The sequence below is a fragment of the Convolutriloba macropyga genome, chromosome 2, assembly GCF_964194025.1.
Source record: "Convolutriloba macropyga chromosome 2, txConMacr16.3, whole genome shotgun sequence".
Lineage (NCBI taxonomy): Eukaryota > Metazoa > Xenacoelomorpha > Acoela > Convolutidae > Convolutriloba > Convolutriloba macropyga.
The window spans coordinates 67,509,362-67,528,695 of NC_134469.1; the positions used below are offsets into that span (position 1 = coordinate 67,509,362).

General features: G+C 34.5%; 1 protein-coding gene across 1 annotated transcript in view; it reads left to right on the forward strand.

The window, feature by feature from the left end:
* Positions 1–1,752: 1,752 nt before the first annotated feature.
* The window catches only part of LOC142334635 (patched domain-containing protein 3-like), a 93,677-nt gene continuing 76,095 nt past the window's right edge, over positions 1,753–19,334 (forward strand). The window contains exons 1-2 of the mRNA XM_075382828.1: positions 1,753–2,663; positions 3,196–3,333. Of these exons, the coding sequence (XP_075238943.1) occupies positions 2,437–2,663; positions 3,196–3,333 (365 nt within the window). The 5' untranslated portion in view covers positions 1,753–2,436. The remainder of the gene's footprint in view (positions 2,664–3,195; positions 3,334–19,334) is intronic.

The window sequence follows — 19,334 nt, forward strand, 5'->3', positions numbered from 1 at the left end:
GGCAATTTGAAGTTAGGAAAAGCTAGTATTCTTGATTGAGCTAATAAACGTAAGCATTATTGCATCTCTTCGAATGTAATTTGACCGCCCAAATCATTAGTCAGCGGTTCATGTCGTATCTATGAAACTGACAGAGGCGTTAATAGATTACTTCGATTACTAGATCTTCAAGTTTTGAAACAAAAAATTTGGTGAAAAAGGGAGGATGTTCAGACAAGCTTCCTGTTTCGAGGTTTTTGGCACTGAATGCGGTGAAAGAAGTGAAAAATTAAATTTCAAAATTAAAAGCCGCTCTTATTTTGTTAAAATACTGTTGACTTTTCCGCTCTAAGACACATTTTTAATTTGAGATTATTGTATTTAATCGAGCAAAAGGCTTACTTATTTCTAAGCTTGGTTTACGGAGCGGAATCAAAGAGATTAAGGCAAGTGATATTGAATTGACAGGATAAAAAGAAAAAGCTCAAGTGGATATCAACAAAATGAATAACTGTGAACAGACGTCTCTAATCACGCAGCGGCAACTTAAATCAAATTAATGAATAGCAATTTAAAAACGGGAAACATGAAAAAATGTCTGGAGGGAGGTGAATGAAGGTTGAAGGGCAACATAAATTTAAGAACTAAATTATTACATCGTATAAAATTTTTTAGCTGCACTAAATGAGATTGCATTTTTTGTTTAACGGGTTTCGGACACATGGCTAACAAAACTCAATAAAAGCAGGCAAAACACAAAATTTCATGAAAAGTTACAAAAACACAGTATCGGAGCCATAAAAACCATGAGCGATAATTCCTTGAAAACAGTCAGTTAAAAGAATTCCCCTCCCCTAAAAGTGTTGTCGGTCAACTGGGGGCGGCACGTCCTTGATTCTTTGAAAACAAAATAAAGGTTCATATAACACGTTTGGTCGTATATGAGATTTACAATTACAGAACCTTGATTTTAAAAGTTACTTGTCTCTTGATGACACGAGAAAAACCCACAAGAAAATAAAAAGAAGCTCTCCATTGTAAATTGAATCTTGTTATTTGTAAACATCCCGATGAGACCAAAGCTAGCTTTTTCATCGCTGTTCATCTTTGAGGAACAGGAAATTGTTCCTGATTTTACTTTAAAAACATTTTTTAATTAAGATATTACTACAAAAATTTAAATAATGGCAAAAACGTCGCTAAAAGTGAACCAAATGAAACCCAATTATCAAATGTTCTCGAAAGTTTGAAACCTCGATAACTCCTCGAAAACATGGAAATTGAAAGAAAGTTTTTTTTTAATTTTAAAGTCTACGCTTGAAAAGCTTGCTAATGATACCACTCAAGATTCTCTACGATTAATATATCGATCGGCCAAAATTCACTGAACAATAAAAAGAAAAAACCTATTTGAGTACATAGTCCCCCACTAAGTGGGGTCGAGACAATACTATCGGAACAATAGGGGATACCTTGAAAATTGAAGCCTGTTTGATCAAATAATTTAATCCAGTTTTTTCGGAACTTTTATTTTCATTGATAAACTTGATCAATACGAGCGATCAATTTTGCATTTGGAAATAATTCAATTTTTTTAATTAAAGTCTAGCTTTTGCAGAAACATCAGTAGAGTTCAGTGGAGTGCGTTTTGAGTGAAGAACAATCTGCTATTTTTATGAAAAAAAAATTACATCACAGTGCGTAGCAATTGGATATTACGCGTGCTTTCCTTCAATCGGCAGCTTTTCCTGTTTGTTAGCAAACATAAGAAAGCAGCATATCAATATACCGTTATGGAATTATAGGCCATATAAAACGCATTACATATTTCCACTTTATCCTTCGGTCTCCATTTGAACATAATGAATTAAGACTGTTTAAATTTGCAAACGTCTGATGGTACAAACCAATTACTCTCAAATTGAGTTAACGGTTGATGAGTTTTAAATTTGCACTCTTTGATTAAATTCGTTTCGTTGCCTCAAATTATTTTTTTGGTTTGTCAGAGAAACGCACTATCTTTACAACTTTTCCATTTTTACGGGGAAATAAAACTGTACATTAAATTACATTAGAATATTGTTGGCATATATTTTCTCAAAAATTATCTGCACATAATGTGCGAAGTAATTATTATCCCTTTACTTTTTCAAATCTATTCTTCTACACTTTGCTTTTAATTGGCCTGGTTTTACCTAATAAATTACATCATAGATTTTCAGTACGTTTTGTATAAAACAATTACACATAAATTGATTTATTGTTTATCACGATATGTGCAGCAAAAACTCTCGCTCAGTAATACAAAAAAGTTGGGACTTTTCATACATTTAATATATTGAACGTTGAACTCATACGAAACCAAATCTTTGGCAAAACTTATACAAAAGAACGTAAATTTAAAAGCGATATTAGTCAACTCTTTTGAACTTAAGTACATATTCTTGCTCAAATATAATGACTGTAGAACCAACTATTTCTGGCGAAGTGCCGAAAAGTGAAAATAGTTTACAGTCGCCGAGTTACAAAGTTACAAACGGATCAACAAAAGACACTTCAACTCGAGATAACAGCTCCGAAAATGAGGAACCCATGTCGGATGACGCCTGCAATGCTCTCAATTGTGGATGTCTCGAAAAATGCTCAAATGTCGTCACGGGGTTCATTGAGGGCATATTTTACAAGTAGGATTTTACTAATTTTCAAAAAAAAAATAATTTTCAGTGCAGGAAACAACTGCTTGCAGGAAACAAAAGTCCCTTAATCGGCATGTTACTTTGTGAAAATTAAAAAAAATATCCAAACCTGATAAATATGCGACTATGTTCACCCCTTCTTCATATATCAACTATATCGAAAATTTTCACCCTCATTTTAATAATTATGGAAATCTTTTGCATCTGTCCCCTACAAAAAAAACAGTTGCAATGTTTAAGGTTGTGTCAATAGGTTACAAAATGACCTAGGATGCAAAGTTTATTTTGTGAACTTAAACAATATAATATGCGTAAGGGTCGGCTTAAAAGTGCTTCAATTGTTCGAAAGCTGGACAATTTCTGCACATTTATTGCCCAATTTCAGCGCATATAGCAATTTTAGCGCACCTTACTCAAAAGTTCTGCGCATTTTCAAATAACATTCATTAATTTAGTCCTGAACTCATTTACTGATGTGATCTTTATTGTTGTGAATAACCAGGCTACTTTTTGTTTCTAGAATTGGCATGTTCAACGGGAGAAGACCCTGGGCGGGTATTTTGATTGGCTTATTCATTTTTCTCGTGCCTCTGGCAGGAATTGCCCGCTTCTACGAGGAAACAGATGGCTCCAAATTGTGGGTACCACAGAGTTCGAGGTCAGTACAACTACAGGAGTGGGAATTCTAACTTAAATAGCCTTTCCATTTATAAGATTAGAAAAAACATTTTAACTGTAGTGGAGCAAAAGAGGAAATCAATAACTGATAAAACGACAATCGACAAGAATTATGCGACTAAAAGTTGCCTGCCTATGCACACATATCATCTTTCATTTTTCCATTTCGATTTTGTACAACTTGATTATACATAACTATAAGACAGGTAAACGGTTCCTACCCGGGCTGACGACCATACAAAATTACCGGTAATCATACAAGCAGGTCATATATGACTCTATGATGTCCTGATAATCAGATAAAGATCACAAACCGAAACTAACTACTGAATCTGAGTGAAAAATAATGGTCTCATTTGGTCACCAGTTCCGATGTCGACCTTCGACAACTAATTTTTTGCCTTAATAGGCCGATAAAAAAAATCGTCATCTGGAAATCTGCAAACAAAAATTTTGTTGGAGTTGTAGCTTTTTACAAGATCTGGGCGTTTTGTTATTTGGGCTTTTGTCAAGTCCATGAAGCTATTTGAGCCAATAGTTTTTATCAGTTCAACAATTTTGCATTTTTTGTGACTTCGGGAAATTCTTGTTACGGCTATTTTTCTATCAAAAGACCCTGACCTCTATTTTGTGTTATAATTGATCGTCATTTGTGAGAGAGATCAAAATTTGTGTTCTCAGTTTTTGTTGCAGCCCATCGTTTTTGTATGCCTTTCTTTTGTAATGGTGTGATTTTGTTGACAATTAGCCCGGTATCCGAGGTCAACAATTATTGAAAATAACTTTGTACTAATCGAAAAATCACGAGTAATTAGTAGCAGTGTTACAGAAAAGGACTAAAAAGTTTACTTTTCTAAATATCTGTACCAAAATTTTCTATACGAAATTTATTTGAGTCTTTCCCATTATAGCCCCCCCCTCCCAGTATGTTTACCATGATGGGGCTATGCTTTATATGTATCGTTAACTCTTCTAAATAATATCTTTTCGTGTCAAATGAAGTGTCGCTTTTTGAATTTTCAAGGCACGAAGAGAGCGAAGAGGGTTCATCACTTTTAGATTCTGAAACCAACATGCAGACGCCTGAATCTATGCTGTACGATTAATTTTATCGATTTCAATCTTCAACTGGGTAATTGTGGACCCCTCAAAAACAACCAAAAAAAGGGGAAAACAGCACAGAGTATAAAACGCAAAAATTGCCTTTTGGAAAAAACTAAAACAAATTGTCTGGATAAAAAACGTATAGTTGAAACCATGAGGCGCGGTAATGTGGGTTTATACCTAATGTTCGAACCCCGCTCATACATATTATTGGTTTAATGCAAATGAAGTAGATGTATGAAACTTTCGATACAAAATAGAGTGATAGATTCTCAGAGATTCTTGATGGACACTCATTTATGCACTGACTTTCGTAGCAGTGGTGCTATTTTTAGATTTCAGAGGCATGAAGTAACATGGACTGGGCCGAACATTTGATTCAATAGAAATCAAGCACCTAAATTCGCGAAATTACAAATAATGAAAGTCTAACTCTATTCATATCAACCCTCAAAACGAACTAAACAACGGCTTGAATAGCAATCGAGGTGACCCGCAAACAACGAGACCATTTGATATGAAATAAGCAAAGAAAAATTGCGAAACAGAAATAAGTAAAAACTTTTTTTGAAACCACAATATCGCAGTATAAATAAAAGAAACAAAAGCGACCAATATATTAAATCCAATAACATCATATATTCCCATCTAAAACATATAAATCATTTAAATAGGATCCTGATAGGCAAATCAAGGAAAAGAGCAGAAAAAAGCGGTTTTTTCACTCACTGCCGCACGAGAAAAAAAAACTTCTTTAAAAACCAAAAAGTGAACACTAATTTCTTCCATCATTTCAAAGTTATTTTTTGGAAAGCTGATACATCAGAACTACCCACACTGTTGCTCAATTTTTTTTCTACCGTGCCTAAAATCTGTAATGTTATAATTAATCTCCCATTGACAGAGTGAAAAAATGAGATCACAACTTAAAAATGCACAACATCCAATATAATCCAAATATTTTGTACTCCGATTAACAGACAAAACAGTTCAAGACAAATTAATCCCCTATAAAACAGTCCCAAGAAGCAAAACATCTTCAGACAAAATATTCCCAGACAAAACAGTCTCAAATGAAATTGTACAAACTGAACATAGAATGAAACATAAGCACATAAAAACCAAAGTCCTTAGATTACATCCAAAAAAGTATTGCATTGATAAACTTAATTCATAGAATAAGTTTGCTAATTCTTTGAAGAACAAATTTGCAATTTTTCAACTATTTTTTGAGATCATTGTATCTGGGAAGTTTTTGTCTGATTTCTTTAAACTATTTTGTCCATTTTGTTTTTAAACAGTTTTTACAAATTGGCATTATATTGTCGGAGACTGTTGTGTCTGGGACTGATCTGTCCAGGGATTGTAGACAGCTAAGATGAGATAAATAATTGCAGTCATTTTAAATACATAATTATTTATAATATTAATACAAGAAATTGATAATATATCCAAACGATAAAAATAAACAAAATTGCGCTAAATAGACATAAATTGGTAAAAAGGAATCAAAACTGCTTTTCCAAATGTCGCTAGACAAAAGGTTCAACTACCCTTGTGTTAGATTACGGAAATTGTGTGAGCAGATTTTTTTTTCGGTTCTCTTGAGAACTTTTAGCAATTTTAGTTAATAACCTAATAAATTTGAATATCCAATAAAATTAAAAGCTAATAAATTAACAATTTATAAATTTTAATTTCAATAATAAAGTAACCAATTTTGTGATATTCTTCATTTAAAAAACTTGAAAATATCAGCAAATTGAGTCCAAATATAAGAAACTGTAGGATCGCAAAAGACGAAGGCTCTTTTACTAATGAGCATTTTTCATATATTGAAACAACTTTTATCTATTTTTGGGGCTTTAAAAAAGATAGCAAAATTAGTAGATTATGCTTGCAATTCTTTGTAGAACAAATTTGCAATTTTTTTAATATTTTTGGGACTATTTTTGGGGGATTTTTGTATGGTTTCCTTATTCTATTTTGAGTATTTCGTTTTCAACAGTTTGTAAACAATTTTTACAAAACGGGACTAATTTGTCAGAGACTGTTTTGTCCAGACACTCAGATTGCATACAGCTAAGATGAGATTAATATTTGCAACCATCATAAATAGGTAAAGATTCATGATATTTACACAAAAAAAAACAAAATTATAACCAAACGACTCCAAAAATTAACAAAATTGGGCTAAATAGATATAAATAGGTAGAAAAATCAAAACGGTTGTTTCAAAATTTGCTAGACAAAAGGTTAAACTAGCCTTGTATTAGTTTACGAAGATTGCGTAAGCAGATTTTAGTTCGGTTCTCTTGAGAAATATTAGCAGTTTTAGTTAATATAACCGATTTTTTGATATTCTTCATTTAGAAAAACTTGAAAACCAAAAAGTGAAATTATTGGCAAAAACAGTCCAAATATTAAAAACTCTATCATCGAAAAAAAATGAAGGCTTTATTACTATTGAGCACACTTAATATATATAAACGACGTATATCTTTTTTTGAACAAATGAAAGTTCACGAATTATCATAAGAAGTATATTTTTTTTACAAATTTTACATTTATTGCGCTCTCTTATGATACCGCAACTCTCCACGATAAACAAATCGATTGGTACAAAAACAAATTGTCTGAACAAGTTGAGCTTATATTTCCTCCTCTTTAAGTTGGGGTCTGAATAAAAAAAAACTAACGTTAAAATTGACAACATACTTGCCGCACAAATTGCAGTAACTCTTTATTATTCCGTTATACTTGTTGCTTTGTTGATCAATGAACAATCATAGACTTTGGAATGAGGTTAGAAACCGCCAGAAGAAACTATTCAAACTGATACCAGCAGATCAACATGGTTACGAAAAAACAATCAAACCCAAAACTCGCCCTGATAAATTTTTGAATTCGTTTTTACAATCTTAAAATACCGCCGTACAGCCATCACACATCAAATTTTCTCACATGTGCAAAAAGGAGAAATTCAGCATCGATAAGCAGCTGATTTTGTTGCAATTGTATTATGGGCAATAGAAGGAATATATCCACAAATCCATGAACGACGAGGTCGTGAAAGGAGAAATTAGGACGAAAAACATTTCAAAAAGTACGATTTAACGAATATATATATATATATATATATATATATATATATATATATATATATATATATATATATATACTCACAAATCGCTGACAAGTCAAAGCACCCTATAAAAATAAAAAAACTAGTCAAAATGACAACAATGAAAACAATGGAAGAAAATCAATAGGTTCAGAAATTTGTAAACTCTGATATCCTGTATATATCTATAAATAATTCTTGTTCCTCAAAACATGCAATTGCTTCACAAATTTCACTTTCTGCATCTTACCCTTTCCCAACTTGTCAACAACTTTCTTTTTCACTTTTCAGCTCACCTGACCAGCATTCACTTTGCTTCTTTTGCAACTGGAGCTCAATTTCAAATTTTTATTGTTTTGCAAATAAATTGAGGTATTGGTTAAAAACAAGCGTTTTCAGCAAATCGCGGCTCCAAAAGATTTCCAATTTGGACCAATTTAATTAGAAAAAAATCAAGAGAGCCTCTTCAAAAAGCTACCAACAACAAAATTTTCAACTAGAGCTCTCACTCTTGGGAAAAAATATCTCATCAGATAAATAGTTGTTCGATCCAGTGATAAAGTGAAAAGCGTAAGAGAACTGATATATTGATTAACTGTCTATCAGATCGGTGAGTAACGTGAATAGCAGTCCAAAACGTCCAACTCAAATTGACTTGGCAAGAAGGATATCAAAAATGAGATGAGCAATTAGTGAATTGTTTTTCCGACCCCTATTGTGGCGGAAAGAACTATATACAAAAATGGGTTATCATTAGAAAGCTTGTCCAGCGTAGAATATGGAATGAAAAAGATTTTCTTAATGTTCGTTTCTTACAGGGAGTTATCGAGATTTAAAATTTGAGAAAATAGAGTGAATTCCGTTGAGATTTTATTCACATTTTTCTGAATTTTTGGCTAAAACTTCGCCAATTTTCCTAAAATTTGTTAGTTCTTTTAAAAAGTGTTGTTGATTTTTGTTTGTAAAGACAAAAATCTTTTTTGTAGTTTTGTCAAAATTTCTGGCTAATTTTTTCAAAGTTAAGATTTTTTCATCAAAAACAGCACGAAATAAGTTTCTTAAGTCCAGTTCGATTAAATTTACAGGAAAAACAGACCCAAACACCGCCAGCACAATCTTTTTAGACTCAAAATGGGGCTTTTATACTTCAAACTCCATTGAGAGTGCCCTGTAATTAAAATTTTGCCTTTTTTTGCTAATTTTACTCGTTGATTATCAAGAACGCAGCATCTATTTTCGAGATTTTAACTAACAAAATATCAAAATCTAGAACATTCGAATAATTAAGTGTTCATAATGGACAAACAACATTAGCAGAGCTAGCTTTGGATCAATCTTGGATCCTAAATAAGGCTCCTAAGTTTATGAAGTGCAACCTGGCCGCATATACTAAGAAAGAGATTTGTTACCTGTAGGTCCACGATCGTACCATCGGTGTTGACTTTATCTTCTTTTTTCTCTGCGCGACATTTCACCACAAAAGACATGATCCACGCAGTGTACAAGATTCAGCATTCTGCGGATCCAATGTTTGTCGGTCGCTTTGTGGTCTGGACACCATTGTCGTGGTCTCAAGCACGAGTAACAAGAATTTTATTATTTTAAGAATTGAATTCAAAATCGCCTGAAAGTACAAAATTTCACAGGTATTTATAGTCCATATCAGTATGAAAATTTACAGATCCGTCTAGATATACATAAACTGATATGGGTTAACTTACACCTTAGTTGTGAACAAGTTTTCCCCTTGGCGTATATGGCAAGTACTAGTGCAGTTTTTGGCACTTAACACATTGTTTTGCCTACCTGAGAACATGTCATTTTTATCTACTGGGAGGGTTGGAGAGTTGATTTCTGATCATATCTGGTGGTGGGAAGGTCGAATCTATCACACAAGTTTATGGTTTAGGTACGCTGATAAACTTGTGGTATGAACAAATTTGAACCGACGATTCGGTTCAAATTAGAAGCCATTTTTCAATTTCACTTCACCAAATATCGGGTAAGAAAGTTTTCTTTATATATCGAAGTTTTAACTTAAGTTGCTAAGTTCCCCACTTCTCGATATATCACAGTAAAAACTTGTTTCTGGAACGACAATTTCACAGTATAGATAAACAAAAAAAGAAGCAATAGCGGCTAATATATTGAATCCAATAACGGCATATATGCATATTTAGAACACAAAAATCACTTAAATAGGATCCTGATACGCAAATCAAGGAAAAGAGCAGAAAACAAAATAGTTTTTTTTACTCACTGCAGCACGAAAGAAAAATTTCTTTAAAAACCAAAAAATAAACACTAATTTCTTGCTTCATTTAAAGTTATTTTGGAAAATTGATACATCGGAACTACCCACGATTTTAATCTCTCCTTGACAGAGACAAAAAATAGAACAGAACTTAAAATTACACAACATCCAATGTAATCCAAATAGTTTGTACTTCGAGAAACAGACAAAACAGTTCAAGACAAAACAGTCCCAGATGAAATTGTACAAACTGAACGTTGAAAGAAACATAAGCACATAAAGAACAAAGTCCTTAGTTTATTCATATGATTGTATGATAACACAGTGTTTGCCATATTAAGCATTTTAACCAATTGTTTTATTAAATCTAATATACATCCCTTAAAAGCAATTCATTGATAAACCTATGTCCTAGAGTAAGTAAGTTTGGTGATTTTTTGTAGAACAAATTTACACTTTTCTCAATGGTTTTTGGGACTATTGTATCTTGTACTTTTTGTCTGATTTCATTCGACTATTTTGTCCATTTTGTTTTTAACAATTTTTTCAAATTGGGACTATATTTTGGGAGAATGTTGTGTCTGGGACTGTTCTTTCCAGACACGTGGGTTGCAGACAGCTAAAATGAGATTTGTAATTGCAACCATCATAAATACGTTAATTATTTATAATGTTAACACAAGAAATCGAATATATATCCAAACAACTGCATTAACAAACAAATTTGCGCTAAATAGACATAAATCGGTTACAAAAATCAAAACTGCTTTACAAAACGATGCTAGACAAAAAGTTCAACTAGCCTTGTATTAGTTTACGAAGATTTTATTTCGGTTCTCTTGAGAAATATTAGCAGTTTTAGTTAACATAACCGATTTGTGATAAATTTGAAGATGAAAAAAATGAAATTATCAACAAATTAGTCCAAATATAAGACAATTTATCATCGCAAAAAACAAAGGTTTTAATACTACTGAGCGCATTGAGTATAATTAAACAACATTTATTTTTTCGGACAAAGAATTACAAAAAAGGAGAACAAATAAAAGAAAAATTTCCGAATTATTTTCTAAATTGCATTTATTTTTTACATATTTTACACTTAAAGCGCTCTCTTATGATACCACAACTCTCAACGATATATAAGTTGAGCAAGTTGAGGATATATTTCCTCCTCTTTAGGTGGGGGTCGGAATAAAAAAACTATCGTTAAATTTGATCCCAAACTTGCCACACAAATTGCAGTAACTCTTTACTAATCCGTTATTCTTCTTCATCATCATCATCATCATCATCATCATCATCATCGGACTTGTTTAGGCACTTCTTCTAGAACTCAGAAGTGCGTCGTGCTCAATGGTAATTTGTGCTGTTGAAAGAAATGCGTTTTCAATTTTTTCTTCAAAACCATAAGTTTGTCTGCTGATCTCGGCTTTGCCGGTATTTGATTTCAAATTTGGCTCCAATGTGTTCAAAGGTCTTACAACCAATAGCATTCCGTTTTTAGGGCATTCAAATTTTCTTGAGTCGGAAGATCTCTTTCCAGTTGCAGGTTGGAAAACGCTGAGGTAAGGAGGTAGAAGTTCTGCTTTGAAGAGGGCATTGTAAACGAAGCACAACAATTTGAATTTTACTCTCTGCTGTATTTTTAGCCAGTGAAGATCGTGCATGTGAAATGAGGTACTACTAAAACGGTGAAGACCATAAATAAAACGACAACTATAATTTTTTGTACTTTCTGAAGTTTCTGTGGGCCTTTTGCACACACTCCAGCAAGCAAACAATCGCACTGGTCCAGTCTACCTAGTACTCAATTTCTTATAAGCATATGTCGACTTTCGAAATCCAAAAATCTTTGTATGCTATTCACTTTTTGAAATTGAAAATAGCAGGAAAAAGTAACTGCTACTATATCTTTCCGGTAGTTTAAGCTATTGTCAAGAAATACCCCAATAGATATCAGCTCCGCTTTTATATCAACTTTTTCATTTAGCACATTGACGTGTTACCAAGAAAATGTTGATTTCACTGTTTTAATTAAGACTAGATCAGTTTTATCTGGATGTATTTTCAGCCCTGCTGAGGAAAACCGATTGCTGAGAACATCAAGTAGCCTTTTCATTTTCTCATGAATAGCTTGATTGTCAAATTTATATTCGAAACATAGAAGTGTGTCGTCTACATACAATTGGCACATTAAATCATTTTCATCAATCAGGTCACAAAAAAGTGTTAGGACATGTTAAAGAGAACAGGGCCCAATGTCGAACCTTGAGGAACACCAACGTTCAGATAGTATATACTAGTTGCTTTGTCGATCAATGAACAATCATAAACTTTGGAATGAGGTTAGAAACCACCAGCAGAAACTCCTCAAATTGATACCAGCAGATCAATATGGTTGCTCAAAAACAATCAAACCCAAAACTTGCCCCGATAAAATTTTGAATGCGGTTTGACAATCTTAAAAAGCCACAGAACAGCTACCCACATCAAGTTTGCTCAGATTTGCAAAAATGTTCAATTCAGTATCGATAAGAAGCTGATTTTGTTGCAATGGTATGATGGGCAAAACAAAGAATATATCCACAAATCCAAGAACGACGAGGTCCTCAAAGTAGAAATTAGGACGGAAAACATTTTAAGAAATATTATTTTCCGTATATCTATATATATATATATATATATATATATATATATATATATATATATATATATATCATGTATATGTATACTCACAAATCGATGAAATGTCACAGCACCCTATAAAACTCACAAAATTAGTCAAAATAACAACAATGTGAGTTTGCCCTAAGGATGCGAAGAATTAGGGTCAAAAAATTGTAAACTCTGATATCCTGTATATTATAAAGCAATTCTTGTTCCTCAAAATATGCAATTGTTTCACAAAGTTCACTTTCTACTTCTTGCCCTTTCCCAACCTGTCAATAACTTTCTTTTCACTTTTGTCCAGAATTTAGTTTGCTTGTTCTTTTGCAACTGAAGCACAATTCAAATTTTTGTTTTGAAAATTAATTGAGGTGTTGGTTAGAAAAACAAGCGTTTTCAGCAAAACGCGGCTCCAAAAAACTTCCATTTCGGACCAATTTTTTGAATAGAAAAATCAGGAGAACCACTACAAAAAAAAACGAAATTTACAACTAGAGCTCTCCTTCTTGGAAAAAAACATCTCATCAGATAAATAGTTGTTCGATCCCGTGATAAAAAAGCGTAAGAGAACTGATATATGAAAGGATTGATTAACTATCGGATCATTGAGAACGTGAAAACCAGTCCAAAGCGTCCAACTCAAGATGACTTGGCAAGAAGGATATCAAAAATGAGAAGATCAATTAGTAAACTATTTGTATTAAATAGTAAATTAATAGACCAATTGAAGTCGTGAATCTTTAGAATTGGAACTCAGCTTTTTTGGTAGACCGTTGGCGCAGAACTATTATAATCAAAATGGTTATCATGTGGACCACAATCAATCATCACTGAACTGTTGCCATAAAGGGAATGAGAATATTGTGTTTGAAAAAAGTGGTTAAAGAATAATATATTTGAAAGAAGGTCTCACTTGTTTGTTCAGAGAGACGAATGCAATGAGGGCGTGAATTCCAAATCGTCACTCTGTGACAGTTAGACTGTTACGTTTATGGACAGTTATGGACAGTTAGACTGTTACGTTTTTATGAATTTGGCTACCTGCATGTAAATAAAAAAGTTGAACTAAATCAGTGTTGACTAAAACATGAATTCAATTTTGCAACGCTTATTGATGCTTGCGTTGCACTATTAACACCCAAATATTTGATTAAAAAAATAATAGTACTCGACAGAAAATAATTTTTAGCACAAGTCTAGAGTTGAAATAAACCAGATGATTAGAACTCAACTTTGAGTGGGGGCCGAATGTTCTAAATTAGACAAAAAATGGTCAATGAAGACCATTTTAATTTCAAAAACAAATTTGATAAAATTCTAATTGTGTGTCAATGCAAGAAATGTAAGTTGATTTTTTTGTCCACTCTCACCCACAAATTTTCGAAACCGATAAATTGGAAACAAGCAGATATTGCTCGCATCCCAGAGGAACCTCAAGTTTTTTACGTACCGACACTGTTGTTGATAGTTTTATGAGGGAAGGCGGTAACATTTATTAGGCCAAAAATAATATCTGAGGACAAAATCCGATTTAGCACCTTTTGGGTTTCCACGTATTCTTCTTATGATAGTGGGTAAGTAGGCCGTCAACGAATTCCTGATTAGCCGGGAATTGGTCTCCCTTTTTGTAATCAGGAAAGCAGGATCTGTTTAATTTCAGAACACATTTACTAAATTAAATTTACTACAAAGTTGTTTGAAATTAGCATCACGTGCTGTTACGGTAATGACATTATTTAAATGGAACTTAAGAGCCAATATTTGAGAAGTTTGAAATTCTTCTGCCATAATACTTCTGCAGTTGCTTTGTTTGCGCTGACAGTTTGTCAATTTGTTGCCTGGCTCAGAATAAAAACGGCTCCCTCTATAAAACCAGGGCGGAAAATTATAATTGTGAGTGGTTTATCATTGAATTGTTTGGGTAAAATTACTGGTATTCCAGAGCCATGGGATTGGGTGATCTGATTCATGTGGTACTGCAGTTATTTTTATCGGAAAGTGTAGTGTGACAAGTTTTTTCAATTAACTGCCACATTTTGCTGAATTTTGGCGTGCAATGTTTGGAAAATTTTGTGATAAAAAGAAAACAATTGGCAAATTTCTCGAGCTAGATAGAGGAGAGAGGCTCTGTGTTGCGGCTGCTGAAGAGCCTCAGCGGCACCGAAAAAATACAAACTTGTTTTCGAGTTTTACGCCGGCCTCGTTCTTCACTCTGTTCTAAGTGATCAACAATCTCATCAAAACTAATAGTTGCTCGAAGGAAGGTATTAAAGGACTATGACTTAAGTTTTGATTGAAGTTTAGAATATCCTCAGTGACAATCTATGTTCAATGTCCTGCTGATGTTTGTAAGGCTCCAGCCAGTGTCTGTAATGTTACTAGTTTCCATTGTGAAAACTCAACTAACTCAAACTCGTTAGATCTCAAGATCTAGCAAAACTTAGCATAAAAGACTAGAGTAGATGAAGAATCGAATTATTGTTTGTTCTGAATCATTTTCTAATGGTTCTAAATACAATGTGGTTTTGCTGTTGAAACAATTCGGTTTGAAGAAAAAATCCAATAAAAATCTTAGATAATATCATTTGTAATTGTTTCTGATTGGTTAATCAAGTAAATTGATATAAGTCAAAGATTAAATTGTAAATATCAAATTACTGCAACATTTTTTGTTGACATAAACACGGATGGTTATTACATAGCGTTAAATGTCAGAATTGTAAAGAACTGGACCATTAATGACAACCAAAAGTATCATAGAATTAATAATTTGAGAAATTTAATCATAAATAACAAAAAATCAAAAAAAGTACATTTTGAACCAAAAAAAATTGTAACAGCCGCACTTGTAGGTTTCAAGCAAAAACATTTGTGAGGCAGCTTAGAGGTTACCTTAACCGTGTTCCTTAGCTTCAGGTTGCTCAGGAATTCCCTTCTCACAATCGGGTTTGTACAAAATTTGGATCTCAACTTAAAAAGTTTTTCGGATTTAACCTTTTTGAGTTGTGGCAAATTCCAATTTCTCTTATTTTCAGAGCTTAATTTTCGCTGTCTGATGGCTCTTGCTTATGATCTGAATTGGCGCCATTATCGCCGACCCTGTTTGCGATCTCAGAAACATCATTGTAAAATACTTGCGCTAACATCATGACAGGGCTGCTCAGCTCTCCATGTGCCATTTTGACACTCGCTAATTACCTATTACCATTTTTGCCAGTGAAGGTTCCAGTAATTAGTACTAGTTTTTACTCACAGCGTTTCGCATAGTCATATACTAGACATACTATCTCGCCTTTTTTCAGGTTATGCAGATACTTTTTGACACCTTCGATCTCTGGTTCCATCGTGAAATGCATTCACGAGTCCATCTTTTTCAGATCGTGTTGGCATAAGATTGAGCTGTTTTGAAGCATTTTCGGAAGTCCGAGTAATGTTATCTGGATGACACAAATGGTGCAATCGCTTTCTCTTATTCTAACAGGAAGTGATTTGGTGTAAGTGCTGTCAAATATTCAGGGTCGCCACTTACTGCTGTCAAGGGCTTTCGTTGAGAGTTTGATCTACAAGAAACATTTTAGTGCTGATATTCTCGTCGGCTGGGCTACCGTTATTCAGGACTCCAATCTTGATCTTCTTGCAACCTTGAGCCAGTCTCTCCCATGGTCCACCAAAATGAGGCACTCCAGCTGAGTTGAATTTCCAAACAATCTTTTTCTCAGCTAAGTCACTCTCAATCTTAGTTTGTCCCACGCATCAATGAATGCTTTCAGCTCCTTAGTTGCTGCGATAAAATTTGTTCTCTTGTCACTGATGATTATAGTGTTTGGGTAGCCACGTCTTGCAATGAACTTCGAAACTGCTGCTAGACAGGACTCAGTATCTAATGACTGTGCCGCTTCTATGGGTATTGCTCTGGTTATTAGACAAATGAAATGACAACACAACCTTTTCATTGAACGTCCTTGGAACCTAACTTCAAAGAGCTTGAAGTAGCGAACTCCGGTATGGGTAAATAGGAACACGAGTTCATCAAGTCGCTCTCGTTGTAAGTCTGCCATCGGTGGAAGAATTGAGTTGGCGTTTCTATGCTGGAATTCGACACTGTTCAACTTGTTCTTTATCAACGTGTTTCTAATTCCAATGATCGAGTAGTCTTGTCAAAGCATGTTTTTTAGGTGTTCTGAGCCCTCGTGTAGGTAAGGCAGTTGTACAACTGAGCGTTTTGCTGTCAATTATGTTGGATGATTAGCCTTGTAACCAAAATTTGAATGCTGTAATTCAACTTCCTCTCAAATTGTTACCTTCTTTTCTATGAAGGGCAAAAATCTGACAATGGTCATTGTTTTGGATTTATTTGCTGCTTGTTATCGACTTCTAAATATTCGGGAAGTTTTCGTTTTGAACAAAATGGTACAAAACCTGTTCTGCTTGATGGGTCGTATCTGCTTTGTTTTGTTTTCTTTTGAACGTCAGGCAACATGCAAAAAATTTTCTAAGTCGGTTGAAGCTTTTCTACTGTCTCCAGTCAAATGGCTGTTCTAACTTAGTTAACTTTGCTACATTACTTGTAGCTTCCTCAGCTGCAAATTCGGTCACATGGAACCACGGCTTTGGCCATTTATCTTCAACCTCGGTTGTATTCACAACATATGTTGATTTGTCTTCTTCTCGGATCTGTGAGATGACTTCTTTGTCACTCGTAATCCATTTTGTCAAATTTTGATTGCTTCTCGGTGTGATCTGACTTTAGGAAGTTGTCCTTGTAGAAATTTCGCTGGATAGTTTCGGCAGGATTTTGGTTGACTTTTCCGTTATCTTTTGTCACTTGATGATGAGCGTTACTTACAAATTTAGCGAGCTCTTAGCCACAAAACTGTATTGCATAAACTATTATCCACTTCTCTGGATCTTCTCAACAGAGAAATTGTTAGCATCAACTGTCAGCGCTTGGACAGAAATTTGAAGAAATCTACGCTTCTTTGTCGGCTGATAGCGCTATTTTGTGGTCTTGTAAGCGAAAAACAATTCCGACTAGACGCTACAGCAGTTCTGATCCTGATAGAAATTTTTTGTTGAGAGCCATACCTTGGTACTTCGCTACTGCGTTGCACTCATCTCGGACTTTCTCGGGCTTGTACGGTTTGATGACAGGGTACTGTGGCATTTAGATTGAAGCTTGTCTGTGGTATCGGTCAGTTCAATACGTCCTACATTGCAAAGGTAACCAGCTAGGACGTCAGTATCAATGGGTTCCCGATTTTGCTTTCGTAGCTTATCATATCTTGTGTAATCGTTGTTCTAGAGACTTTAGTCGCCATATAGCAGATTTGCCCCTCTAAAGGCTTACGTTATTGGTCACTTATTTTGTCTCCGAGCTAGAGAAGTCCAGCGTTTATCTTTCACCATTGAATCGAGTTATTTGTTCCAATGTCTTGACTGCTCTCTATTCATCTTTCAAATGGATGACGACATCACAAGTTGGAGCGTAGGATTCGATGTCCCACTACTTACCCAACTGGATTGCTAACTTGTCGTGTGCTAATGAGGTTGCTGTTGTAGCAGGGACTCCTCCATGTTTCGATGGTAGGAGACCACTTACGGACCATCATTTTCAGGTTGTAGCTCTGGTTTGGCAAGTTCCTAAAATGTTGGTAGCGATCCTTCGACACTTGCAGATCTGCAATCTGGTCATTCAACATCAATTTTTGATGAACACAAAACCTTTCTCTTTTCAAAGGTTGAGACTTCTCGCGTGCTGAAACAGCTATCGGCCCTTTTTCCGTTTTGACATCTTGAGAGCATCGTAGCATCTAAGGAACTTTTTTAGCCTCTTTTTTGAGACGTCACTGTGCAAGAGTTTGTTATGCAGTCTGCCGCAGTTTGGCACACCGCAAATTCTATTTTTGCAGTATTTTCACTGATGACCAGTTCTCAGGCAATTGAAATAAGATGTGAACTTCGGCACATGTTCTCTTCGTTCATTTAGCTTCGTTAATTTAAAATTTTTTTGGAACTCCAGACGGCGTGGTGTACATCTTAAAACGGACAATCTGAATTCTTCAGTTTTGTGCAACATTCAGCGTTGGGTGTGAATGTACTCGTTTTCGGTTTTTCGCGACTTGGAAACTTAGAGTTCTTAGGGGCTAACAAGTCCTCTTGTAAAAAAATTGTTTACTCTAACAAATCTGTGAATACAATCAAGTTTGCTCACAGTATTCGACGATCCTATAAGTGTCGTACCACCACTTAATAAGCTGAGGTGACATTTTTTTGGTGGCTGCACTGAGAAATCCTTCCAATTCCAGATACGGCGGAAGTCCAAGTCAAGTCAAAACGTTAACTGTTTTCGTGATTTCGTTTGCAGAACGAATAATGCTACTGGAGTCATCGTATACAACCGGAAGACGACTGTATATCTTCATAAGTTGATGACTCCATTATCGCCAAAGTTTTGGGAGATCATATAAGGCTTGGTAATTTGACTGTGAGCTGAAGCCTAATTCAAAACATGCTTTTTTGTCTGACCTCAGATACTGCATCTTTTAAGTATCGCTTAGCCGCTTTTGATGCACAGTGAAATCAAAGAACTCTGCACTTTGGGGCTACTCCAAGTATTCTCCTTAGAACTCCTGAGACCCTCCATTGATCTATTACAAGTTTTGTGATTGGAAATTTGACTTCTGTGTCTGTTCTGGAAAGCTGACATTCTTTGCCGTTGGATTATCGTCTTCAGTAATTGCAATTGTGGTTCTGTCAGCCTTATTGGTTTAGGGACTTCTGGTATCTTGAGAAGTCTCGAGTCACGCAGCTGCGTTGAAGAAATTCCTAC